This window comes from Lutjanus erythropterus, chromosome 22 (assembly GCF_056507025.1).
Source record: "Lutjanus erythropterus isolate fLutEry1 chromosome 22, fLutEry1.hap2, whole genome shotgun sequence".
Lineage (NCBI taxonomy): Eukaryota > Metazoa > Chordata > Actinopteri > Lutjaniformes > Lutjanidae > Lutjanus > Lutjanus erythropterus.
In genome coordinates, this window is record NC_139338.1 from 18,451,812 (window position 1) to 18,479,296 (window position 27,485).

Here is a 27,485-nt window from a genome sequence, read left to right on the forward strand (position 1 = left end):
TGAAAGCAGAAGTAGCCCCCAGACCTTGGCTTTGTTTCAATAAGTCTGCAAAGTGAACATTTAGAGAGGAACATTCTGCAGGAGAGTTGCATTTAGAGCATGCGCCTCCTCGTAGGGAATTGAAATTATTCCAGTATGTGTGATTTCATGGCATCTGGGAATTATTCAGACTTGAGTTTCTTTCTTATTCTTTGAAGTTCAATCAGCCTGCGATGTCTCATTGCAAGAGGAGGCTGAAAATGTGGTTGTCTGGTAAAAGACATTTCAATTTATTGCAGATGTATTTGAGGCCAGACTTTATTTATTTATCTATTTAGCTACTGGTTTTATTGTTGCTATTAGACCTACCTTGCAAATGCGAATAAACACTTTTTACAGACGCAGGTACAGTAGATGAATCATTATCTACATGCTTTTCAGCATTTCTGCAACCTTTGTTTGTCTGGTTGCGCTGCTGCATTCATTCTATATAGATGAATGAAAACTTTGGCAGCCACCGTCATTCTGTGTTCCTGAGAGAGGTGAGAATGAATGCTCCTGAGTATATAGTACAATAGCATCCTTGCATATATAGTTGTATTTTTACATCTCTGCAGCACCTATAGATGTGCACCTCATTCAATTTGTGTGTGTTTGTGTACGCTGAGTTATAGCATGTCAAGACTGACAGCTGGCTAAACCCTATTAAACTGCCCACCACATTCCTGCGGTCCACCATTAAAGGTGACCCAGTGCCCCTCGACACACACACACACCAACTGAGAGGGGCTTGTAAAACATGACAGATTTATCCTCTGTCCTCTCCTCTCTGCTTTGAGAAGGTGTTTGCTCTACAAGCTATTTTGGTTGGTTGAGTATACAATCCTTGAATACAGAGGTATGTGGGGAACACAACTCTTTTGACCTTGGCTATGTTTGGTATTTTTGCCTATTTGGTGTTACATAATCTATTGTTAGGATGAATAGAATATTCTGTAAAAAGTGGGGTGTGCATGTAGTTTACATCAGGGGTTCCCAGACTTCTTCATGTCAGGGACCCCCCACAATAAAACACACAATAGATGAACATTAGACCATTAGTTAAAAAAGTCTTTGCAATAGCTTTAAAATGGATTTGGTATCAAGAAGTATAATTCAGGAACAGGTTGAAAGCCGAGACATTGGTACCAGGACTGGTATCGAAAATTTCTGAATGACACCCAGCCCTAACTACACCCCACTCAAGGACTCCTGTTGGTCCCCAGACCCTAGTATGAAAACCACTGGTTTAAATCATGCCAGTGATATTTTTTTTAAATAGGAAAAATATTTTATTGCCAAGTGAAACAGCCATAGACAAATTAAACAAGCTGTAAAAGACTGGGTCGGTGAGGTGTCAGATCTTGCTAATTATTTGTGCCACTTCTTGCAGAGGTCGTCCAAGGGTTGACTTTGTGGGTTGCCAAAAAAGTTTTTAGTGTGTTTTCACATTCATTAAGATTCAGCTTACAGTGTGATTGTGGGTGATGGCAGACTTAACCTCCAAGTCCTTAACATCATTTTACTAAACTGCTTATTCTGCTACCCTGAGGTAAAAGCTTAGCTGTCTGTGTCTACGCCTCCACGCAGTGCACTACACACATGCACACACATGCACTGTAGAACAGTAGCAATGCATTCCTGACGGGGTCAAAGCTCATCGGTTACCCCCACCTCTCCTTTTCTATCTGTCTCCCTCTTTGTCTATTACTCCCTCTCCTTCTCTCTCTGAGGCAACAGGTTGCAGCAGCTTCACCCCCACCCACCCCTCTCTCTTCCCAAACTTTTCTGCGCCTCAGCAGAGCCCAGGAAACCAAGTCATTCATCTACTCTTACACACATCCTAACACACCTACCTCCTCTTTCACTCGCACAGATACGCACATTGATTCTCATGCACCATTCAATCGATTATCTCTAATAACTCCTTCTGCAGGAATTTAATAGCAGTTCTTTTTTTTTGCTTTGACTTGGATGAAGCCTTTTTGTGTATTTTAGGGGGTATTTTTCCCCTGCCGACCGTCAAGAGGTCACCTGGATTGGAAAGATAATGGTGATTCACTTGTCTGCAGTGGTAAGTGAGAACGTGTGGGGCCCATTTCAGGGCCATAGTCAAAACCCATTACTTTAACTGCACTTTAATGTGGTGCTTTACAGAGTAGTTTTGAATTCTTAACTGCCCAGATACCCTTTGTTACAGGCTAAGTGTCTGGATTAAGGCCAACACTTTTATACTGCTGCTCTTCACAGTACAATTTCTTCCTAAACAGCATTGCTTATCTGATATTAGTACTTGTTGTTTGCGTCTTTTCTTGTTGTCTGAATAGCCTTTATGTGATAACTGCTGGAAATGTGCCACTCCACTCAGTTTCGGACCATGCACTTACAAATAGACACGCTGTCAATGCAGTGCAGATGTCCTGCATGCATATGTGTCTTTGTCTCATGGGAACTTTTCTGCTTCTCTGCAAGTTGATGCAAATATTTTACACCTCCAAAGCATAAAACAGGATGTCAGGCATTTTACACTTGTCAGCTCCAGTGTATTTATGAATAATGAGTGCACATACCAGGTTGTTTGTAAGAGCGTTGTCAGGAGATCAAACTATGTAGAATTAATTGTGGATTGCTTCCTCCCTTGCATAGACTTGTCTGTGTTGGCTGACTGCAAATGTGAGGTGATATTAAGACAGTAGGCTGTGCTCTGTATATATGAGCATGGATGCTTTTATTTGTTAGTGTGTGTTTTACCTGTAGATGTAAAAGGCATCTGCTATCATACATTGCAGCTCTGTGTGAGTGTCTCCGTGTGTGTCTTTTCACTGTTACACGTTTCCCACCTACGGGGATAATCCATCCTGTGAAGTGGTGAGGTGGAAAATGCCATTATGTAGAAATAGCTGACATGCAGTTAGACTTGCAGGGCATATGATGTGTGAGCAAGTGTGTGTGTGTGTGAGAAAAGGAGATAGGGAGCAGAGAGACAGTATAAGGGCCAGAGCAGTAAAGTTCATTTCGTAACATTATTTAATCCTCCCGGGGCCGTGATAAACTAAAGGCCCCGGACACAATATGTACGCTGTCTCCTTGGCGAGGCTGGACAAAGTGCTTGTGATCCCAGCGTGGTGTGAGTGATGGATACAGTCTTCTGCAAGTGTTTCTTAATGTGGGATCAGTGCTAGCATGTTCTCTGAGTGATTGACTCTGGCTTATGATTACAGACACTGCAGGAATTTCTTGAGGTATTGTTGGAATAAAATGGGGGTTTTAGCATAATTATATAGATGGCAATGTCTTTGTCTGTTTGCCAGTACGTCTACCACTTTGGTGCAGACTGAAATGTCGATGACTGGATGGATAGCCCCGAAATCTTGTACTGACATTAACTGTTATTGGCCTGTCCAATGACAGTTTAGCAAACTTGATACCTGGAGGAACCTGCTATTTTGCTCGGCTTGTGTGTGTTGAAAAGAAAACCAAAATTTTGAAGATGATTAAAATATGTTAAAAAGTTACTCAGCTGTTATTTGAGCACACAGAAGAAAGGGCTGGACAGAAAAATCTAAAAAAAATTGACTTCTGACCAAAATACCTGCAAAACTGACTCCTATCATCCTTAATTGTTCTGTCTGTTTAGTGCTAATTAGTAAATGTTAACATGCCCATGCCCTCTGCAAATGAGTAAGTTATATTTTCATAACTAACACAATTTTCTTAAAGAGGCAGAAAGTGATTCTGGAGAAACATCATTGACTGCTGAGTCTCATTCCAAAGTTGCCATATGTTTATGTTTTTCAATAATCAACTATCTTACTGACCTGTGATTTGCCAAAGTTTCCTATCATGGGCTAAATCTTCTAAAGCCTGAAAACAGAGCCAACAGGAGAAACAGAAGTCTGGTTTTCTCTCTCAGATCACTTGAATCACATATTGCTGAAAGGTTATTATGGAACATATGCCCAGTGACACCAAAAGTAATCTGCCTACCTTATCTTAAAGCCATTTTGTGTCTGTATAGTTGGAGGACAGTTTACTTACTTGTTACTTCCAGCAGCTTCCTGATTGTCTTCCAAACCTTGTTCTGTAGATCACATTAGCTGTTTCTGGTTCTTATAAAGTAGTCTCTCATTGTTGACTGCTGACTTTAACGGAAACAGAAACGCAAAGGAAGACAGTGTCAATTTTGTCCAGTCAAAATACATGTAGGCTGGAGGGGAAGCAAGTGCACAAAACTTCCCAAACTTAGTTTGTTCACTGACAGAGGTTAGGACTTCTTCACTGAGAAAAAGTGAAACAATCTGATTTTTAATCGGCTGTATTTTTTGCACATTGAACATTAGCATGCGCTGCTCCTTTCGCCTCTGACACCTTTGGCCTGTTATCCCATAGGAAAAAAAGCTTTCATAATTGTTTAATTAAATTGACCATCACAAAACTCTCAGATTCTGCTTTCCTGCTGCTTTCCTGAACACCCCTGCAAACATTTTTAAAAATCCCGCCCTAGGTGAGATATGAGACAGTAACTATGTACTCATGCACTTGCTGTCATTCATCAAAACACACATGCTTGTGCTCTCTGTGCTTCAGTTATAAGAAGATACATGCAGAGACAGATCTTAGATCTGCAGTGGTATGTGAGGGGAGAGTGTAGTTTTTTGGCTGTTATATTTGAGTTCAAGCCCTGCCAGATCTCACTTCCATCTGCAGAGGTTGTAAACTCATCAGCCTTGAGCCTTTCAGACTCTGTCAGACCAGGCAGTCAAGTCATACTGAGGAATATTCTGGAATTCAGATAGTTTCATATTGATCTGATTTATTTTTGCCATTATTACATTAATTTATAGCCAAAATATGCCTTCATGAGGAAACATTGGAAGTGATGTATTGGTGAAAAGCTTGATGGGATGGAATGTGTGTCTTTAAAGCCAAAAGAAATCTGTTATGTTTTCATCGCATGTAGAGTAGTTGAGTGAAGGCAGATCTCTCTTTGATGTTAAGCTTATGAATTTGCAAAAGCACATGCCCATACAGTACACACACGCGTGCGCAGACAATCAGGCATACACACACACTTATGTGGAAACGTGGGGGTTAGCAAGCTAATGTAAAACATAACAGCACAAACCGTTTCCTAGATCACAGTTAATGCATCGAAATGTGTTGCTCTCTGATGGGGGCTTATTCATTTCAAACGGGATAATCCGTTACTGCTGCATGATTCCTTTGCCAGTGCATCGTGTGCTGATTTAAGTGTTGGATTTACTCTACTTAGGCATTGATTACACTCACTTAACTGAGTGTTGTTGCTCTTTCTGTTGATACATTTCTGTGGTTCTCACACATTTAAGGGAAGGTTTTAGCACTCAACACATCTTGGCTGCAGGATGCTTGAGCTTAAGTTGAAGCAGATCATTGAGCAGCTTGATTCTACAGTAAGTTGCTATAATTGCAGTATACTTCCATACGTTTAAATTATCACCTTCCGAGGTGCCGCGTCGGTGGGAGATAATATGCAAGTAAAGCAGCTGCAACGATTCAAAGTGACTGAATTGCCTCTACACAGTGTATTACGCCAAGTCAAAAGCAGCAGCCTTGAGGCTAATTGCTTTCATGCTAACCTGAAGTTTCCTCTGTGTGTCAAACAAGAATAAGAGGATGTCTTGTATTCCAGCGTGTTAGTGTACCTCCATTTACAATCAAGGGCAGTTCATTCTCATCTTACTTGGCAACCAAGTAAGAAATAGATTCAGAAATTACAATTCCAAAGGAGTCATTAAGAAACTTCAGTCTCAATTAGGGCTGTAACTAATGATCATTTTCATTATCAGTTAATCTTTTGATTATTTTCTTGATTACTCATTTATTGTTTGGGCTATAAAGGCAGAAAATGGTGAAAAGCTTCGATCACTGTTTCCCAAAGCACAAAGCTATGTCGTCAAATGTCAGAGATATTCAGTTTACTGTCATAGAGGAGTAAAAAAAACCAGAAGCTGAACTGGCATTTATGAATTTTGACCTTTTTCTCTTAAAAAAATACTCAAACTGATTAATCAATTCTAAAAATAGTTTATTATTAATTTACAATGCTATGCTACAAAATGAGTTAAATGGACAGGATACTTTTTCATTACAATAAAATAGCTTACATAAATCCCAAAGTATTCAAGAAACCAGAGAGGAGCCTACATTTGCCGTGGTTATCTTGCGTGAATGTTAGCTTAGCTCATATATAATATTTATCCATTAGCATTTCACACATCTCTGCTGTGAAGAATGCAGAAGGACACTCAAAGAATTGGAAATGTGAAATGTTAAGAACAGAAATCGATAAGCAGAATCAGAATCATTAAAATACAAATGATACTCAGCCCTAACCTCCTCTGCTGTCATTTCTTAGAAACACTGCTAAAGACCATCTACAGTCACCTGTCTCCCATCCACAACAGAATTTGATCCTATTAATTTCCTAGGTATTAATAAAAAGAAAGCTAGACTTTAGTGTGAATGTCTGGTGCTTTACATGCAGCTTAGAAAAAAAAAACGATCACAGTGAAGCGTGTGTGATTGCATTTTCCCCCATCTCTGTCTTTGATTTGTCCACATGCAAGTTGAGATAAGAATTTAACTCACATGGTGCCTTTTTTCCACAAATTTGCTACGGTGTGAACATGTTATGATCAAACCAAAACACACATACACCAAACATAACAGCAGGCAGGTGGAAACTGTAATTAGACACACTTTAGTAGATTTGCCATAAAGCAGAATTTTTTTGACTGAGTGCAAGGTATTATGCACACACACACACACACACACACACACACACACACACACACACACACACACACACACACATCGGAAGCGATTAGCCATGTTGTCTCGGCCTTAGCTCAGTAAATAATGACCTTTGCTGTGTGAGTTCCTGGGCGTGACAGGTCTTCGGGGAGTAAATCCTCGGTCTCAGACAGGTGCACACGGTGCAGAGGTTTGTCCAGTCCAAACATTTTTCACCTGTGGAATCATACAAGAGCTTGAACCTGTTATCTCTCCTTTGTACGCTTTAACAGAGAGCCTTCCAGTCACTAGTGTTTTGATTTTTATCTCATATTAGCAGTACAGATTAATCAATCATATTCCGACATCTTTGTTATCAGTACAAAAAAAAGCATATTCATGTTTGACTTAAACATTGACTAAATCAAAGTTTGGCAAGTCATGAAAGATCCACCTCTTTCTAACATATAATGTTTGATGAGACACTACTTCCTTGACATATCTGCATTCACAGCCATTAGCTGTTCACATGTACTAATGTGTATCTGTGAGAAGGCAAGCCCAACAGGTTGTCTCTTTTTATGGCCTAAAGAAATAAGTAACTAAAAACTTATTTATATATATGACATGTTGTTATTAACAGCTAGTGTTTGAATAAAAGGATGGTTTTCAGAGGAGCACCCTTTTTGGGGGGTGGGACGATACTGTGCACATGCACATACATACATGAATGCACCCACCCACAATAAACGAATAAACGTGCAACATTGACAAGTGCTTTACAGTTAGCTTATTATTTATGTCAGGAAACTGAATATACAGGCATAAAGTATAAATTTGTTTAAAAAAACAAAGCAAAATGCAGTGCCGCTGAAAACTGTGATATTTTAAGCCCCCCATATATTTCTCAAATGAGGTTTTCCAGGGAGCTCATGTCTCTTTCAGGAGAGCCAAGCACCCTGTAGCTTAACAGCCATTTTTGCAGCCAAAATGGCCTTAAATCCAGACGTGCCATGGCCTGGCTAAAATAAATGACAATTGAATGTTACAGCTTAAAAAGAAAAAGTTTTTTCTGGAAAAATTACGATTTGTTAAAACAGTCTTCTAGCCAACACAACTTCGTTGCAATTGAAGTACAAGTTAAAGTCTGTGTCAGTCTATGAACAGTAACAGGTATGTTAACAAAACAGTGGCACACATCCAAGTCAACCTGCAGGTTGAGTTTATAAGAAGCTCTGCCATGTAAGACAGCCATAATGGATTACTGGGGTAATAACTTTTAATGTGCATGTGTGTTCATAATATTTAGGCTTCCCAATAACTGCTTTTAATAGCTGAGCTCATATTGGACAGTTTAAAAGCCCTTTTGATGCTTTTATTTTCATGATGACATTGGAATCTGTTGTAAAACTGTTTACAAGGAGAACTCCCTGCAAATGTAGGCTTGATATGATGGTAGTGAGGACAGCATTATGTTAACCTAATATATTTGACTAAATTATTACAATGACAATAAATAAACAAATAAGAAAATGGATTTGTTTTTTAATTTTGCTGCAGGTGCTTACCAAGACATCTTTTCTTTTGCATATATTTATCTAACACTGTGTCGCTGGAGTTGAAACTGCATAAAAGTCGTGGGTCCTTCACAAATTAAAAAATGTCTGATTATGCTTTTATCTTTGAATGCCTCTAATGACTTTTTCCCACTCTCTATCGACTTTTCACTATTCTTCCAGATAAGAGGAGAAAACAGTTGGAATTGATGATTGCGGGGAGGAACTCAGGAAGGGGATTCGTGAAGAGAAGAACTGGTAGGAGGGGGAGCAGGTGATCGAAGGAGGAAGAGGAGAGGAAGAGTATGGGTCACTCCTCCGTGTGGATCTTTCTGCTGTCCCTTTCTCTCTCCCATCAAAGGGTGACAGCGCAAGCTGAAGGTAATGGCTGACATTCCTACACCCAAAGGACACACTCAAACACACTATTTTGTGTCTAATGTTCCCACTCCATCTTTTTTTTTAACTTCTTTAACTCTTCAGAAAGTGAAGTCAGCTTTGTTTTAAAGCCTCTGTACACCCACACAGGTATTTTCAGTTAACCTCGCTGATTAGACTTCTGCTCACGTTGAAGGCGGGTTGGAGCTTTGGTGGGAACTTATCAGGTCACAAATTTCATCTACCAGTAAGAATGATAAAGGTGCCATTTATCCCACCTTAACATGTGTGGCTCAAGAAGATGTCAATCAATTGCAGCCTGATCACAGGTCTAATCAGCCAGGTTAACTGAAAATACCTGTGTGGGTGTACAGAGGCTCTAAGAGTTCTTCTGTAAGAGTAATTCTGTAAAACAGGGGTTTTTTTTTTTTAGAAAAGAAATTCAGAAAAGCAGATCATTTTTCTACGTGAAGAATTATCTCACAAATTCATAGAAATGGAGCTGATTTTTTTCATCATAAAAAAATCATAAATTTAGTTTTTTTATATGATAAAATATCTCATGCATTTAGAAAAGCATTTTTTCATGGAAAAGTATCTCATAATTCTCAAGTGAATTCAGTAAGCTTCAGTACTCACTTATTCAGTCATTTATTTATTCAAACTTTCACTCAGTGCCTGATGGTGCCATCAGTTGCATGATTCTGAGTCGAAGCCATATGTCTGATTTCCAGCGTTGTGCTCACAGATCTATGAATTAGACAACTTGGATGCGTAGGCCAAAGAAAGGGCAGGTGCTCAATGAACACAGTCTGTGCGAGTGCTCCATCATTAAATCTCCACACATGGGTTGGTACACGGAGCAGACACTAACCCAGCTCCAGTTTCTCTCCAGACTGTGTCTAGTCAGGGAATTTAAACATCTGCTAGACTCATGTACAGTACAGCTCTCTGTCTGCCAGCCTGTCAAACCCATCCCCTAGATACAGAACTTTTACCTGCAGGTGCTATTGGATGTCACCAAAAGGTCAATCAGCCAATCAAAAGTTCTATTTCCCCCACCTGGAACGTGGTTCGCAGGAACTGATTGGTAAAGTTGTCGGGCAGAATTATGGAAAGGTATAAAGAGCCCAAGGCCGTATTTAAAGCTGTTGCTCCTTTGTGTCATTGTTTATTCTTGACAGTGTTAATTCACATGTTGTCATATCATATCACATGGTTGTCTATAGCAACCCTGAAGGCGTAGTGTTTCATATTACACACAAGAAGTCGCATGTGGTTGATTTCAAATCCATAAGCCAACTGATACCTTAAAGCTCCATTAATCAATATTTTTTCTATTAACAATGAATCAAATGGCTGTGTGCAAAATGAGATTAGTCATTTAATCAATCGAAAGAAAATGAATCACCGACTATTCTGATTAATTAATCGTATTATTTTCATTTTTCGTTTCATATGTCAAACATTTGCTGGCCTTATCTTCCTGAATGTGCGGATTTGCTGCTTTTCTTTGTCATTTATGTACATGAAGCCTTTGTGTTTTGGACTGTTGGTACCAACTCCTGAGGGAAATATCTGACACTTTAGCTCCTAAATTGTCCACTGTGTTCACCTGTTAGTTGCTAACTTTCTTATTCTGCTGTTTGGTAGAACAGAAAGACTGGGCTGGGGCACAGAGTGATAATTCTCTGTGGACTTTTCACTATTAGTGACCCCTTTTACATTACACATAGTCAGTTATGCTTTGTTTATACTGTATAATAATAGACTCACAAGTCAGCGCTTTGCTCAATGGAAACTAGGACAAATTCCCAGCTTTTGTTGCTGGATGGAAACCATTAGAGAGTTTAAAAAAAAAAAAAACCTCCATTATCAAACCAGTCCAAAGAGCAGACATTCATATGCGAGTGGTGACATTGAGAGCCGACTACTGAGGAGAATGGGAGCAGAGCATCGTTTCTGATAAGGCGCGTCCTTGAAAAAATGTAAAGGGTATAGGTTTGTTAGTGGCTATTCTTGAAGCAGCTACCTTGCATTTCCCCAGACGATCAGTAAACAATGAGCTCTCCGATCATCTGGTATCGCAAGACTAATATAATAACAATTAGTGCAGCCTTAAGATGATAATATGTCATGGAGAGCAGTTTCGTGGAGTTTCTCCACTATGAACAAAGAAAGCAGCTTGAAACTTTTGCAGCCTTATTTAGGTTTCCTCATGAATGCCTAGTGTTGTTTCCACAATAGCTCATGGTCAAAGGGTGGACTACCTACATTCAGCCTACGATGTACTGCATGAAATTCAAATTAGGACCACAACATTATGAGAAGGGAAGTGGGCTGACTTTGCTTGTTTATATTCACTGACTGTCCCAACGGGGCGGGTACATGGCACTGGAAACAGATCCTGGGGGAATGATTGTGCATTTGTCACATTGACTGTGAGAACTGTTGTCAATATTTGGTCTTTCTGTCATTTAGTATTTCTGTCCTACACTTTGTAGCTTCTCTGCAAATTACAGCATTTTCTTCTTCTTCTGAGGGGAACATAAAACGTAAAGTCTGAACCTGATGACCCTCTGAGTTTCTAAGACTTGTGCTCTCTGATGGTTTACATATTTTCTCTTGATCTTGTTGGATCTGATTGCAGCAGTGCATCATTATTTCTTAGGCTGTTTCTTTCCTGGCAAAATTTTCTGCAGCGTCTGCTGTAGCCACTGAGCTACATCTAATGCTTAAATCAATGGTGGTCCAACACAGAGGTATACACAACCTTTGAGATATCAGCATAGATAACCTTCAAGAAAACCATTCCTAATCCCTCAGCATGTGTCGTCTCCTTATCCTTGGCATGTGGTTTTCACCTGCCAGCCCAGACAGACAAACTTCTGGATAATTGATCTTGTTTTCCACTTCGGTCTGTGTCTGTCTGACAGTCCAGCCTCCAGTCGCTTCCTCGCTCAAAGTCTCCACTGAAATCTGTGGAGTAGAAAACATATCCCAGTAAATGGAACAGCCACATATGTATGCAGTAAATGCTGGGGATGTTTACCTATGTGAGCCTCAACTCAGGATGGAGAGAACGAACACTGATGCATCCTATTCATTTGCATCAGTGGTTTTTAACTGTGTTTTTTCTGTCAGTGTTGATTTCGCTACTGGTGAATATATGGGACATAGGCAGAGATAGTAGCCTGGGGCAGTATAACTTCTTAAGTCTTAAGTTATAATAGGAAGAGATTTTTTCCACTTGACCTTTCAGAAGCCTCATCTTTTTTTTCTTTTTGCACCAGTAACAGAAAATTGGTACCTTTGTCCTTTCCTGTGTGGCATATAGGGTCACGTAAGCTAGCAAAATGCAAGCTACCTAGCTTGTTACTGATTGCTAACACTGCTGTCAACTATTGTTACTGAACACTACAGTTAGTTACAGTTAGCAAACACTACCATTAGCATAAAATAGCGAGTTAGTAAATTAGCTACAATAGCAGACAGTCTCTGCCGTGTCTGGCTTCCATTCTGTGAAAACAGTAAAAGAGAAGCCATACAGATTAAACAAGATAGCCAACATTACCGTTAGTGACTATTAGCAAACACTAGAGTAAGCTACTTTAGTCAGTTAGTAAGTTAGCTACTACTAAAAGTGCAAAAGTGAATGTTAGGACAGCTTAACGGTAAGATTGTGAGAAGTTAGGATGCTTGTGTAATACACATTTCTTTTCTTTACTTAGGACAAGAACTTTGATTTCAGAACTTTAAATCTGTAGTAATGTTTTTTTCCTCAATCAGGTCCTAACCCTAATTACCATGGTTAGCATGGTACTTAAGAAGTTTTTGTATTATGGCCCCTGGAGAAGGCTCCAAAATGGTATTCCCAATGGTATTTTGTTTCCTTGGTGTGTGGCCAGAGATGTATAGATGTGTGAGGAGGGAACATAATGTTAGGTCGCCATGGGCTGGAGACATATGTCACCCCCAGTGAATCCTGGGATTGCAGCCAAAGGAAGAAGGGCGAGATAATAGAGGCAAGAAGGCTCTGTAATGAAATAGAGGATAGCAGAGAAGCTGAGTTATCACTTACAGAACAATCAGCGGTGCCTATCTCTTATTCACTAGACTAATCAATGCTGTCGTCACTGTGGTTTATTGCATATGTAATGCCAGAATATTGACTCAGAGGGCGTTTGCACATGCAGCAGATTTCTGTGTGGAGTGTGTGTGTGTGTGTACAGTACTGTATATCTCTGTGGGAATGTGTGCAGTCGTGTGCATCTGAGTCAGAGTTGCAAGAGCTAATGTATGTGTGAGTATGTGTGTGTGTGTGTGTGTGTGTGTGTGTGTGTGTGTGCGTGTGTGTGTGTGTGTGCATGCAGTCATAACGCATCTGTGTGCCTTTTTTGTGTGCCTGGTGTTTTAACTCCACATTAAAACGCATCTGAATCCTGCCAAACGCAGCAGATCCGTATGTTAAATGCGATTGTTTGCTTGAGCGAGGGGACTGACCCTGATTTTGGGTGTGTTTACCTTATTATTCTAAGCGTTCCTCATCGCCGTGCTAAAGTTTTATTGCTGGAGTGCTCAGAATATTGATAGTCTCTTTGGCTCACTTGTGTCTCATTAAAAATTCATGGGGATTTGTGTGGTGCCCTGGCTGCATGACAGAACTTAGCGAGAGGAAAAATTCGAGCACGATGGAACAAGACTGCTATCTGGTGGTGAGTGTAGGAATAAAACATGAGATACACAGCTTTGTTGCAAGCCTTTACCCTTTAACCTTAAGAAAGATTTACTTTGGATTTTTTCCAAATTCATTTGGTTATGAAAGGCCAGGGCACAAGCATTCAGTTACATACTAATTTATCCATTCTTCTTCCTCAGCATGCAGGACGGCGGTGCAGGCAGACATAGTGTTTCTGGTGGATGAGTCATGGAGTGTGGGCCAGGCCAGTTTCTCCAGTGTCAAAGATTTCATCTCAGCCATCGTGTCCTCCTTCAAGGGCAGTGTGATGGGAAGTGAGGGGGTCCGCTTTGGAGTCACTGTCTTTGGGGATATTGCAAGGTGAAAACAAAATACAAAGACACAGTGCAGACCTATTTAATGGATCACCGTCAAGAAAGACTCATTTTACTTCACTATAGATGACTGTCTCACCAGAAAAACTCAATTCAGTAATTAAATACTTAATAACCACATTTTTGCTTCCTGTTTTTCATTTTCTACAGAGCATTTTCAACTTTAGAGGCAACAACATATACCAATGTTTTGTATTAGCTATTCCATTAATTCTTTGTGTTCCAGTTTTGTTTTCCCTGTAATCTTTTCCTTGCAGGATGCGGATTGCTTTGACAGACTACAGCTCTCTGGAGGAGGTGCTCAGAGCCATCAGAGACCTCCCTTACGAAGGTGGATCCAGACGGATTGGTGATGCTCTCCAGTTTTTGGTTGACCCCATGTTCAGCCCTGCCATCAGTCGAGACCATTCCCCAAAGGTACATTGCTTCAACCTGTGTCTAACACACCCACAGACTTGGAGGAAAGCATAGAAAAAGCTATCCCATTGAATTTGGTTGAAATAAGATTACAGCCCACACCACAAAAACGTCTCCTTCCAGCTGGCCACCAATTTGCATATATTGTATGTTCTGGCCCTGTGTGAAAGGAAATGACCAGTCAGGAGTCTGTAGTTGTACTACAAAGAACATTGCAGGAAAAAAAATAAAACAAACAAAACAAAATGGTCTACGATTTTCTCTCCACTGTGAATCTGATGAAACAGCCTTGCTATATGTGTAGAATACAAATAAAATATGAATAGAAAGTTACAACTGGTAGCAGACTTTGTTTTGCTTTGCTGTGGTTTCTCTTTTGCTTCGTGGAAAAAGGAAAGGTGGAGATAATAAATTTTGCCTCCGCTGTCAATTCAACATGCTCAATTGGCTGAATGGCTGTCGATAAGGGAGGACTCGTGCCAACAGTCAGGCACTCTGCAGAAAGTCCAGTTGATTGTCTGCCAAAGACACGGCTAGACTCAGAGGGGTCGGGGGGGTGATCGCATCTATGTTCGAAAACACACAGCAAAAGTGCCCTTTGGGTGCACTTCAAGTGGACGAAACGTGATAAAATACCCTCTTGGCGGCCCCTCCGGTATACACAATGTGGTAAAGTGCTCTCTATGCTGCTTCTCTAGTGGAGAAAATGTCATTAAGTGCCCTTTAGGGTGCCCCTCCAGTGGATAAAACATGGTTCATGCCCTCTAGGGTTCCCTTCTAGTGCAGAAAATATGATGCAGTGCCCTCTATGCTGCCCTTCTAGTGGAGAAAACATGATAAAGTGCCCTCTAGGGTGCACCTCTGATGGGAAAAAATGTGTTAGTGCCTTCAAGGGTGGAAAAATATTTTAAGTTTGGACTCTAACCTATCGACCCTAATAGTCACTCGTCAGCAGCTTAACTAAACTTGTCTCATAAGTGCCTCATCAAATATCCAAATGCCCTTCCAACATCTCTCCTTTTCTTGCAGCTACTCTTATCTGACAGTCTGACACTGTAGTGTAGTCTCAGTATAACACAGCTGGTTAGCATTCCAATCATCTCTCTATCTCTGAGTGTGCGTGCGAATCATCTTGCAGCAGCACACTTGACGTGGGAAGGCAGAGAATTGAGGATTAGGCTGATATATTGAATTGTACAGCCGGAGCACATGCAGAAAAGCAGCTACATTCTCATATTGATGCTTCTAGCCCCCTTCCTCATTGACTGAGGGATGAACTTTGGATGAACTGAGTAAATTTTCCTTAATGGGCAAATTAGCAGTCTCAGTTGCACGCCAGCATCCTTGAATTCGACTTTGTTTGATTTATTTAATTATGTATTTAATTATGAGTTAAACCATGTCAAAAGTCCATGGGGGCTTTTTGCGCATAATGCTGTTTGCACGGATGTTCATTTAACCAAACAAAATGTTATTTGGAGGGTGAATAACATCAATTTGACTAAAACGAACACATTTTCACATTTTAACAATGTGCTTACATGCTTCATGTGATGTAAATGTACTGACCTTAATCTATGTGTATGTATATTTAAATGGCAGTGTGTGAAAACTATAGTGTTTTATTATGTTTACTGACTTACATATGTGTTTTTTTTTTGGTCTCGCTGCCACTCAGATTGCTGTAATCATCACAAACGGACGTTCAGATGACCAGGTCAACGCCGCAGCCAAAGCAGTAGCTGACAATGGGATTTCTCTCTTTGCAGTAGGTGAGCGTGGAACTTGGTATTGTGAATTCCTTCAACATCCCCACTGCAGCGGCCCCTCAGATTTTATCTGAGCTCTGCTGGCTTATCTGCAGTGTTTGCAGTTAGAAATTCATGTCCTGTACATTTGAATTCATTGGATTCACTGTGGGTATTTGAGAGCATGTGTGAGATTGTTGTTTTTGAGTGTTTGTGTGGATGCGCTGCGTGCATATGCGCAAACATAACAACATCTACCAAATATGTATGTATGAATAAGTTAGTGATTAATTCAGCTCCTGTACTGTATAGCGCCCTTTCTGATACTGTGTGTGCATCAGCAAAGCTACTATATCCTACACCCCTTCCCCTGCTCATGAATACACACTGCTGTTTACTTACACACATCTTAGCCTCCTTCTCCTACACACATGCATAAGCACACAAACTTACTCCTCTCAGCTGGGAGTGGTGCAATAATTACTGCTCATTAGCCGATGCTGTGCTAATCGCAGCCATTTTTCATTAGGCGATTCACTGTCCCCCATCTGCACCTCTGACACTGAGGCCTGCTCCCCTCGTTCATCACTCTCGCACAGAAGCATCTTGTGTGTTAGTGCAAAACCAATGTGCCTGTAGAGCCTGTGTTACATGGATAACACATATTATGCACAGATATATTCATGGAAATGCATGTTCTGTAATAAAATCAACTAATAAGAAAACACATGCATTTATCTTTTATTCAGGTACTGTTTTCAAGTAACTGTAAATTAAGTCTCACAGTTGCCTGCTTCAGTTTTCTGCCTTATTAGAGGTACAGTTCACCCCAGAAGCTACAAAATTGTATTTTTCCACTGGCCTGTAGTGCTTTTTATCCCTCTAGATTGTTTTGCTGTGACTTGCTGAGTTTTGGATATCCGCTCTAGTGGTGTCTGCTTTTTTTCAAATGTGATGGGAGTAGATGGCTCTCAGCTTGTGGCGCTCAAAGCGCCAAAAATGCATTTTAATCCAGAAATCATGACCCAGTTCAGGGTTCAAGGTTAAGCCAGTATTTATGTGTCCATATACAAACTGTTTCATTCATTAGCAGTGATAAAATAACGACAAAGACTTAAGTTTAGTGATGTGTTTAATCTACTGTTGCAACGCCATCTCAGTTTTGCAAAGTCCAAGGTGATGCAAGTGATGTCTTAACATGCACCGTCATATTTGAGAGGCTGAAAACAGCATTTTCTGCCAGTGAGTATTGAGTATCGAAATAGTTTAATAGTTGAATAATTTTTTAACCACTTGCCAAGTTGAGCAAATTAGTTACTGGCAGTTTTTATTGTTGAACCCTGCAATTACCCAAGATAATCCACAGACTTTGTTGTGACGACTTTCATTTGGAAACTGTTTTCTCAAAGAAACTTCCCAGCAACTCACACCAAAACAACCTAGATGGAATAAAGCAGTACAGGCCAAAAGAAAAATATGTATTTGTGATTTTGGGTCGAGCTGTCCCTGTATTAGGTTGGATCTTTATCAGGTGTTTGTCAGGGCCCACTTCCACAAACTGGAGCTTGTGTATGTCTGCAGAATGTATCTGTATTGGGTATGTACATCTTTATATAATAAAATACTCACAATGCCACAGCTCCCCCTGGTGGTGTCTGTTGGAAAGTATGCGGAGAAAATGCAAAGCGAGGAATTATTGCTCAGTGACTGGTATTCACTTGTTTTTACTGTGCATTAATGCAGTAATATTGTGTCATGTATGTACAGCAGGTCATCCACAATGTTAACTGCTTTTTAAATGTTTGCATATATCTGCCCTGGTAACTATCTCTGTATCTCTGTCTCTGTATTTACTTTATCTCACATTTTCTCCCATTGTGTTTTTGTCCAGGCGTTAGGGGAGCTGATGAGTCAGAGCTGAGGAGGATTGTGTCGGAGCCACATGAGGAGCACCTATTGATGGGCTCTGACTACTCTCTCCTACAAACAGTCCTTCCCAAACTGTCCCGCAGGTTGTGTTTCACTGCCTCTGAGCCACCTCGTCCTGTGAAAATTTCCCAGCCTGGTGAGTGTATATATATACCATTACAGTCCAAAAGAAATACAGCTGCCCACTGTTGACTGACAGCTGTTCATTTTTATATTGATGAATTACACAGAGCTTGAAAAGTACGATAACGTTTAACTCTACCCTGCAGCTTTCTCACTGTGATTGATTGGTCTCGCAGACTGTACATCCAGACCAGCTTGCATATTTTACGTTACTTTCCCCTCATTAACTCTGACTTTTTTTTCATCTCATCCCTCTTTCTGTACCAAACCTAGTTGAGGAGCGTGTGATTGGTCCCAGAGATTTGCAGGTTAGCGAGCTGGCCCACAGCTCCCTCAGACTGACGTGGACCCAGGCCACAAGCGATGTCACTGGATATCGTCTCCTGGTCACCCCTCTCAACTCAAAGGGACACCTCCTCTCCCTACAGCAGAGACAGGTGAGGGATTATACTTGAGCATGAGGATAGTTTAGTTGCAGTTGAGCTGGACTATAACAGAGCATAGACTGTATTATCATATCTTGAGGACCTGCTGATGAAGTTAAATTCTCAATCACCTCAAAGCTCAAAGATTTTCATATAAACTAAAAAGAGATCCTCCAAAAAACTCAATAACTGGATGCTTCTCTGCAGTGTTTATAAGTTGTACAGTTTGACAGCCATAGGCTTGTAAAAGGCAATAGTTTATTTATGTGAGGACAAATGATTTCTTGCATGATGTCCACCTTTTCAAGCATAATGGGGAAAATCAGGAAATAGGCTGAGGGCAAAGAAGTGATAATAATGTCAGATGTGGAACTTGAGGGGGCTGATTAAATAGCTGATGCGTGTACAGATGCATCTATAGAATGAACATCTTTGCACCTCTGTGAATAGAACATGTACTGAACTAAAATGCAGTGCGTCATCTTTCATCGCAGCCTGAGTTATTTGTGCAAATCCATCTGTGTGACTCTCTAAAGCTTGTGACAATATTGTATTAATGGGATCCACATGAACAGTGGAGTTGGCATCACTACCCATCTCTGCAACAATATCCATGCTTCTGTGTTTGTGCTTTCTGAATAATACCGCAGTCAAACCCTTAACAGAGACAGAGAATTGTGTTACAGTATTTATCCTCAGTTACATATACATGTCATTGGAGGAGCAGAGAGCTACATAGTTCATTAGAAACATCATAAAAAAGCAGTTTAGTCCATTAGTTAGGTTCTGCATCATTGTTCAAAAAAATCTAGAAACAAACAGCGCAACATAGGGTTTTGAATACAAAATCAACATCTAAATCATTAGGGCAAGGGTGTTTAGGTATTAGATCCAAATAATGTCTTACAAAAATCCCCAGATTGCCCCCTCTTGGCAAATACATTAAATCTAAAATATCTTTGTATAAATATTATTAAATAGCAACATTTAATAGGCATTAGGTTATATGATGTGCCAAAAAGCATCTCCAGAAATATGAGAAAGGAGAGTCACAAGAAAGTGTCTACAGTCTAAACATAATGTTAAGGGAAACCAGGCATAAATTATTTGTAAGGAAAAAAGTATATGGCACAATATGCCATCTAGTTTGAATATAATGGAGAAGATGGTGTTGGAGAGAAGTGTAAATGGAGCATCAGGGTGCCTGTGATTTACTGAGGGACAGAGTTGTATGGAAAATAAAAAATATAAATATATTTTTGTTGACAAGATATTTATTCAAGTACACATCTCTCTGTCATTGCACTGTCTCTTTGTGTTCCTCTCTTTGACTTCAGCACTTTCATGATTGATCATCTTTCTCTTCACTTAAGTCTCTCTTGCTCTCGCTTGCTCCCATAACACTAAACTCTTTATTTTCTCCCGTCTTCTTCATATGAAACAGATTGATCTGAAGGCAGACGTGCACACGACAGTGGTGACGGAGCTGAGTCCTAAAACAGACTATTCCCTCACTGTCTATGCCATCTACCCGAGCCTCATAGGAGACTCTGCAACAATCACCGTCCAGACAAGTGGGTTTCGCACATCACTGCATGCACATTGTAGAAAATACACAAATACCTTGGAGCATTTGTTGCGGATTTCACCGTATGTCGCTTTCCTTAGCAACAATTTTGTGTCTTTTAGCTCCTTTGCCACAGGTGTCAAACTTCCGTGTTATTGAGGAGGGTCTGTTCTCTCTGCGCCTGGGCTGGACGCCGCCTCTAGGGAAGATTAACGGATTCAAGCTCTTCATCCCAAGAAGTACGCCAACATTACACCATGCAGTTATTATTAAAGAATTAGAACTAATCTAGATGAACTCAATATTTGTTGCTGCAACCCAGTCTTAGGCTTATTTTTCATGTACTTGATCTAACTTAATGCATCAAGCATCACAGGAAGAAGTTGTTTGAAATGTATGTTTCTGAGTTATTGATTCTACTGAATTTTCGTCCTGCAGCCAACCGACCAGGATTTACGTATGAGCACCTGCTTCCTGGAGACACCTCTTCTCATGTGATTGACAGCCTGGAGGAGGACAAGAAGTACATCATCAGTATTTATGCTGTTTACCCCCAGGGACCAAGTGAACCAGTTTCAATAGTCGGCAAGACACGTGAGTTTATTAAAAAAAGCCCCAACTTTTTCTCACTCAAGGTAATTTATGTCTCATATGTAACAATTTTACACAGTAATCACTCTAAACAACTGCAAAAAAAGAGCCCGGATAGCTGTAACCAATCAATGAAATGAAGTGAAACAAGATGTACCACAAGGAAACAAATGCCAAAGTGTAGTACCGTAATATATCCACAGTAGGGTGATGTTGTTCTAGAAAAAAATACCAGCATTTCTCTTACTCTTACAGCAAGAGTCTCATTTATCTATATTTCATATCTTTACTTTCTGTATTTACTATGATTTTATGGATCACCAAGTACACTAAAATTAAATTTGTGATTTTGTGTGTCTGAATTTGTGTTTATGCATGTGTTTGTGTGGATTCGGGTGTGTTCTGCAGTAAAGCTTGTGCAAGTTAAGCAGTTCCTGGTCCAAAACGCCACCACAGACACTGTCCAGGCGAGGTGGGCCTCAGTTAAGGGTGCAACAGGGTACCGTCTGACATGGGAATCCCCAGGTACGAGGAAACAGTCTTGATTTGTGAAACTAAGCCATAAAATGTGATATTAGAGTTCTGGTATACCATGTTACCGTTAAGAAAAGCATACAACTATCCGGTGTCTCTCTGTGTCTTTCAGATGGCCACATAGAGAACATTAACCTCGGGGACACCTTCAACTTCTATATGATCCAGGGCCTGAATCCAGGCTCCGAGTACACCATCACTATCAACCCCATCTTTGGAGACACAGAGGGTCCAATCACTTCCACCAAAGTCAAGACATGTAACTAGGGTGCATGCTGGGAAGAACAAAAATACTGGCATTATTGGTTTAGGAGATGTTAGCCTTCAGTGCTTTCTTCCAGAAAGGCTGGAGGAAGTCAGATGATGTGCTATAAAGAGCAAGAAAGGGGGCACACTGGAGAACTTAGCCCTCAGGACTTTCTGGTAGAACTCATTCTGTGTTTCTTTTCTTTTTTGTTGTCTTAACCTACCCAGGTTTTTTTTTCTGGCAGAAAGTCCTGAAGGCTAACTTTCCCCATCTGCTGACAAAGTCCCTGTAGGGAACAGGTTGTGATAGATGAATGAGTCAGACACTTTTGGACTTGGTTGACAAATTATTCTCTCTCTTTTTTTTTCAATTTTCAGTTTTCAGTTTGGTTATGTTTCAGCACCAAAACTACTTAGAAAGCCTTTCTGGCAGAAGCCCAGGCTAACTTCTCCCATTTGCAAGTGGTTACAGTATTACAGATGTAGGAAAGATGCCCTTTCTCTCTCTCTTCCTCTCTCTCTGTCAGTGGAAAGCAGTGCAGTACAAACTCTGAAGGTGTCTGCTGTGAGCACCAGCGCTGCAGTCGTCTCATGGAACAGCGTTCCAGGAGCCACAGGATACAGACTGTCCTGGGGACCCACCCCAGGTGATCTACTCTCTCTTTCAGCCTCACTGTTCTGTTTACACCATAAAAGTGTAAAGGTCACATTACAAGATTATCGACATTAATTATTACAGAAAACCCATCCTTTGCAACTTAAAAGGAGTGAAATAAACCCTAAGTATTAACTTTTTTTTTTGTGTGGGAGTCGAACCCATGGCCACTGCAAAGGACTCAGTGCTTCAGTACATGGGGTGCACACTCTACCAACCAACTGAGCTACCAGGCTGCAAAACCCAAGTATTAACTTACACTTTTGGCCACTTTTGTATAATTCCCAGGACAATATTAACCATTCCTGAAATTTTCTATACATTTGTAGGAAACGCCACACAGCCCAGTGAAGTCTTTCCATACTCGGGTCGGGTAAAGGGCATTTGCTTTTGTACGCATGTATGCATGCATGCCCAGGCTTTCTCCTGATGTTTTCTTGCTCCATTTCTCCCAGTGACAGACTCATTCTGACAAGCGCTTTTGAAATGCCACTGCTTTTACCATGGATGCATCCACGCTGCCAGTCTGCCCAGCAGGATGTGACAGGTGGCATGGGGACTCACTTTGATGAAATACAAATGTTGGGGGGAAAAAGGAAGAGGGTGTTGCTTTCCAGAGACAGGGGCTCTGATGCTGAGCCAGAGTTGAGAGGAATAGCCAGACAGTGAGGAATAATCAAATGAAAGAAAGAGTGATGCGATTGTACTGTCAATGTTGATGTTATTCTCAGAGTTTGTTGGTCGGGACCGTCCCAGGCAGTTGGCTCTGAACGGCAGCACCACAGAGTACCATCTGAAGAATGTGGCCCATGATACAGAGTACGTCCTGACTTTGTATGTGCTGTTTGGATCTGTGGTGGGACCAGGTATCTCTGCTACCTTCAGAACCTGTGAGTACCAGTATCTAGTATGTCTCATACCCACCTGAAGTAGTTTTTTTTCTTGTTTTTTCTTTGTAGACTCATCTCATTCACCCCAAAAGTATCATGCCAAGTCTACATTTAATTAAACACTGGTGAACTTCTAGTGTTTCCTACTTTCTTTGTTTGATTGACAAGTCATGCCTACTGCACTTTAACCACTGTTCACATTGTCACCTAGTCATATGTGTCAAGTTGAGATTTGTTATCTTCGCAAAACTGCTACAAAACTCAAGTAGTGTGATCTTTTGTGTCCTTTCCATTCATAAAATATTAATCAAATTAGATTATTTGTATTGAAAGTGCCCGGAGATCAGTTCACTGTCTTTAAAGAATAACCTAATACCTGGCTGAGTGCCATCTCAGGTTGCAAGGTGGGTCCACATAGGAGAAGTTGCCTTCAGGTCTTTCTGCCAGAAAACCTTTGTAAAAGGTGATTGATGTACTCTCTTACACCTGTAACCCCTCCAGCCGTGATGTCACAGTGTATTGACACACCCTGGAGGACCTTTCTGCGTCACTACCACAGATTAAAAAGTTAAAATCCAGCAAATTAAGATTTTCAGCTACTTTTATGTTTATCTTAAAGAAGCCAGGACAAAATGACTAAAGATAAAACATAATTAAGAACACCTTCAACAACTTTAACTTTCTTTTGCATTTATAGATGAAATCATGTGAACAACAATCTATTTACAAGAACAAATACAGTTTATTCATGTTCCACAATCCTCTTTCTCAGCTCCGTTGGGCTATGTGTCCAACTTCAAGGTGACATCTTATACCAGTACCTCTATAGATGTGGAGTGGAGTCCGATTGTTGGAGCCACAGAGTACAAACTCTCCTGGAACACAGGTGATATATTTACATATGTTTTTCTTTGCTCCTGTGTAAAATGCAAACTATTTATATGTTTTCATAGGTCAGACAAAGAAACGCTGTTTGTGTAGATGTATGTATTTACTTTAGTTTCTAAAAAGGTGAATACGAATTGCGGGAGTGATTCAGAATTCCTACAGTGTATGTAATTTGGGTTATGTGTATCTGTGTGCTTGCAGGGGACAGCAAGCCCCAGTCCCGTTACCTGGACCGCAGTGTCCTCTTCCATCGCATTGAAGACCTGAGCCCACAGTCCACCTACACGATCACTATCTGTGCTGTGTACGGCAACTCAGAGGGTCCAGAAATCTCCTTATCTCAACTCACAGGTACAGAACAGAGAAGAGGTCTCACTGTTTATTTTAACTGATCATGATTCATCTTTAGATCAAAATAGCTCCGTGCAGCTGTGTACCCCATTGTAATTAAATGGGTAGGAACAGGGAAGTTCTTCATCTCTGCAATGGCCTCCGTTTGACTGGCATGTCTTGTATTTTGGTCTTCCCATTTTAACCACATTTCCTGTTGTTTCCGCTTGTATTGTGAGTCCAAGTCTGCAGACCTGCTATCATTTTATCACAGGGACTGTCAAAGTTAGTGTGCCACACCAGGCTCCACATGCCGGGTTTATTACCCTGACAAATGACAGGGTGTTTGAATAAAACCATGCAGGTCATTCGGCTCAGAGTTTTTGGATTTCATATGATTTTTATTGTGATTCTTTTGAGAATACAGTTTATGGTATAAAAATATTATAAAATATTCTTATCTTATCTTATTTTAAAGTTTGGATAGAAATTCTGTCACCTGATGTGGTGATGTATGGCTTTATTTTTCAGCGGCTATCTCAGACTCAGGGCCAATCCAGGCAGTGAGGGAGGTGAAGGTTGTGGATATTGGAGTCAACTCCTTTACCCTGTCCTGGAAGAAAACACCAGGGGCATCTGGGTACAAAATCTCCTGGATCCCCTTCCTGGGTAACGGTCCAGCACGCTCACAGACACACAGTTAACCCTGCGTGCTTACACCCTGATCCTCACATACATGCATGCATGTACGCACACATGTGGACACATGTATATACCTATGTTTGCACAGATTAATGTACACTTAAAGAACAGTTTAGTGCTAAATGGATTGTTCCCACACTCTGATTAATTTAATTTACAGCCAATATTGCTTTTAATTCTTTAATAGTTCTAATGATCTTATTATAGTTTTGTATTTTTCATTAACTTATTTTTTATTGGTGCCTCATCATGCTTGTTGTGTTGACAAATTTGACCAAACTGAGAGAGTGACCTCATATATCTCCACTGTTAAATATTACTTGTATATTTGCATCATTTTTCATTTGCAACAATTCCCATTCTGCATAATTACTTTTAGCTCCTAAAAACCACTGATTGGACCCCTGTGGCTCATTGCAATCGGGTTTTACCTGTAAATGAGTAAACAACAGAATTATTCCACACTTTCATTATCTCTGCATGCTTGAATTTTATTATTTCTTGCTTTAGGGGGTGATGAGAAGTCCCACGTGGTCTCTGCTGCTTCAACCACCTTCACCATCCACAAACTGCGGGAGAGCTCAGCTTATAAAATCCAGGTGTCAGCCATGGTGGGCAACAGGGAGGGAAGCCCAGTACTGGTCACCGCACGCACCTGTGAGTCCTGTGTGCCCTAAACTGTGAGGAACGAAATGAGATGCGCTCTCAGTCAGACGTTTCAGGGAGATATTTTTACAATTATACTTAACACATATTAATGGAATAAATGCGCCCATAGCCTTTTAAAACATATTATCAAAATTCACAATCCTGTCCAGAGGGTTCTTAAGTGATATCTTTTCTCCATCAGACCTAAATATTTTTGTTATGTAAGTGGAGAGAGTAATGATTGATATCAGAGAGGGACACTGACCTTGATCAGGTATCAGTCAGCCACAACCAGTAGTGGGCAAGTTATTCAGAAAGTGTAATAAGCTGCTTTTTTACTCCTTAAAAAAGTAAGTATGTTACTTTACTAAATACTTGGAATCCAAAGTAATTAGTTACTTACAGTTACTTACAGTAACTTGACTTACAGCTACTTGAAATAGTAACTGTAACGTGATTACTCTTTTTGTTTATTAATTTTATTATTCATGTCCATGTCTTTTTTCTGTTTTAGTGGATCTTCCGAAAGTGGAGGGCTTCGCTGCTCTGAACACCACAGACAGCAGCACTGTTCTGAACTGGACACGTGTGGCGGGCGTCTCCGGATACCTTCTCTCCTGGAGGCACATCTCAGGTCAGTAGCGAACCACATCAGAGCAGAGGTACAGCTTTGTTTAAAAATGCTTTGAGAAATCAATATTTGTTTGAACAAATTCCAAGTATAATATGATCGTAATAGTAATCATTTTCCCAGGGTCCCTCTGGGTTTGAAGTGGATATGTAGCATGACATGTTATTGCATTGTGAATTGAGTCTCTGCATTAGCACTCTATTGTTGAAAAGGGAAATATTAAGAAAAGCATTCACAAAACAAATACTCATGTTTTATCATACATGCATGAGTTTTATAAACTGACTTGTCCCTGAGCAGGTTGTGATTGTAATTTTCAGTAACAATCTGATATGTACAGAACCCCTGCGAGGCAAATGAAAAAAAAAAAGTCTTATCTAAATTGTCACTGGTCACAGCCCCACACACACTATAACATGTTGTCTGCGTTAATAAGAGGAGCGATGGACTCCGAGAACAGGATAATGAGAGGAGAGACAAGCCGCTAAGGTGACAGAAGCAGCTGACAGTGTTACCAAACAATGGTATTACTTTTAGTTCTATGAAGAAAATGTGGTAGCAGTAAACGACAGTCTCTTGTAGCTGAAATAAATATTATCACAGCAAACACTCCTGACAGAAAAAGAAAAAAAATTCACCTGCTGAAACTTTTTTTTCACCTGTTTTCACAAATAAAAGAAAAACACGGAACTTAGAAAGATTATCCTGGCAAATCTTTTTCATGTGTTCAGAAGAGAAAACTATTTAGATCAGACTTTGAAAATGGTTCGCCAATTTATTTATTTTTTTCTCACTTGCCTGTCAGGGTTTTCACAGATATTCATAAGTTAGCGCAGTATCATCTTTTATTTTATATGACATTAATGAGTCGAAAGTCACTGTTTCCATTCATAACTGCAAACTAAGATGTATTTCAATAGCCAGAAATGTTTTCCTTTTCCTTTTATTCTTAGAAACTAAATGGAGTTCTTCTTTGTGTGTTTTTTCAGTCTTAGAGACGATGACAGAAATCCTGGGTCCTGGTTTCAGCTCCTATAAGATCAAAGATTTGCTGTACGGAAGAACCTATATTTTTACCATCAGACCTTTGTATGGAGAAGTGGAGGGCCCCATCAGCACTCTGTATCAGAGAATATGTAAGACATTAAGCAGATGGTTTGAATCTCTGTTTGACATGCTGCAGTATGATTGGTAATTGCACACATCAGAAGGAACCAGAAGGAGAGAAGTGGGTGGGGCTGGAATGGATACGCATTGTTAAGCCTCTATCTTAATTGACAGCCCGTCCTTGGTGCCAACTTAGAAATTCCATCCAGAGACCTTTACAGTTTTTTTTTTTTTAATAAGTTGTATTATGGCTCT

The 27,485-nt window shown here is 40.3% G+C and overlaps 1 protein-coding gene across 1 annotated transcript in view; it reads left to right on the forward strand.

Moving 5' to 3' along the window:
- The first annotated feature begins 1,828 nt into the window (after window positions 1-1,828).
- The window catches only part of col7a1l (collagen type VII alpha 1-like), a 70,698-nt gene continuing 45,041 nt past the window's right edge, over window positions 1,829-27,485 (forward strand). The window contains exons 1-20 of the mRNA XM_084710719.1: window positions 1,829-2,092; window positions 8,532-8,729; window positions 13,605-13,785; window positions 14,057-14,216; window positions 15,895-15,988; window positions 17,856-18,029; window positions 18,290-18,453; window positions 19,886-20,015; window positions 20,131-20,247; window positions 20,447-20,602; window positions 21,008-21,124; window positions 21,246-21,392; window positions 21,907-22,026; window positions 22,766-22,924; window positions 23,697-23,810; window positions 24,014-24,163; window positions 24,674-24,811; window positions 25,355-25,501; window positions 26,007-26,126; window positions 27,113-27,259. Of these exons, the coding sequence (XP_084566845.1) occupies window positions 8,654-8,729; window positions 13,605-13,785; window positions 14,057-14,216; window positions 15,895-15,988; window positions 17,856-18,029; window positions 18,290-18,453; window positions 19,886-20,015; window positions 20,131-20,247; window positions 20,447-20,602; window positions 21,008-21,124; window positions 21,246-21,392; window positions 21,907-22,026; window positions 22,766-22,924; window positions 23,697-23,810; window positions 24,014-24,163; window positions 24,674-24,811; window positions 25,355-25,501; window positions 26,007-26,126; window positions 27,113-27,259 (2,611 nt within the window). The 5' untranslated portion in view covers window positions 1,829-2,092; window positions 8,532-8,653. The remainder of the gene's footprint in view (window positions 2,093-8,531; window positions 8,730-13,604; window positions 13,786-14,056; window positions 14,217-15,894; window positions 15,989-17,855; window positions 18,030-18,289; window positions 18,454-19,885; window positions 20,016-20,130; window positions 20,248-20,446; window positions 20,603-21,007; window positions 21,125-21,245; window positions 21,393-21,906; window positions 22,027-22,765; window positions 22,925-23,696; window positions 23,811-24,013; window positions 24,164-24,673; window positions 24,812-25,354; window positions 25,502-26,006; window positions 26,127-27,112; window positions 27,260-27,485) is intronic.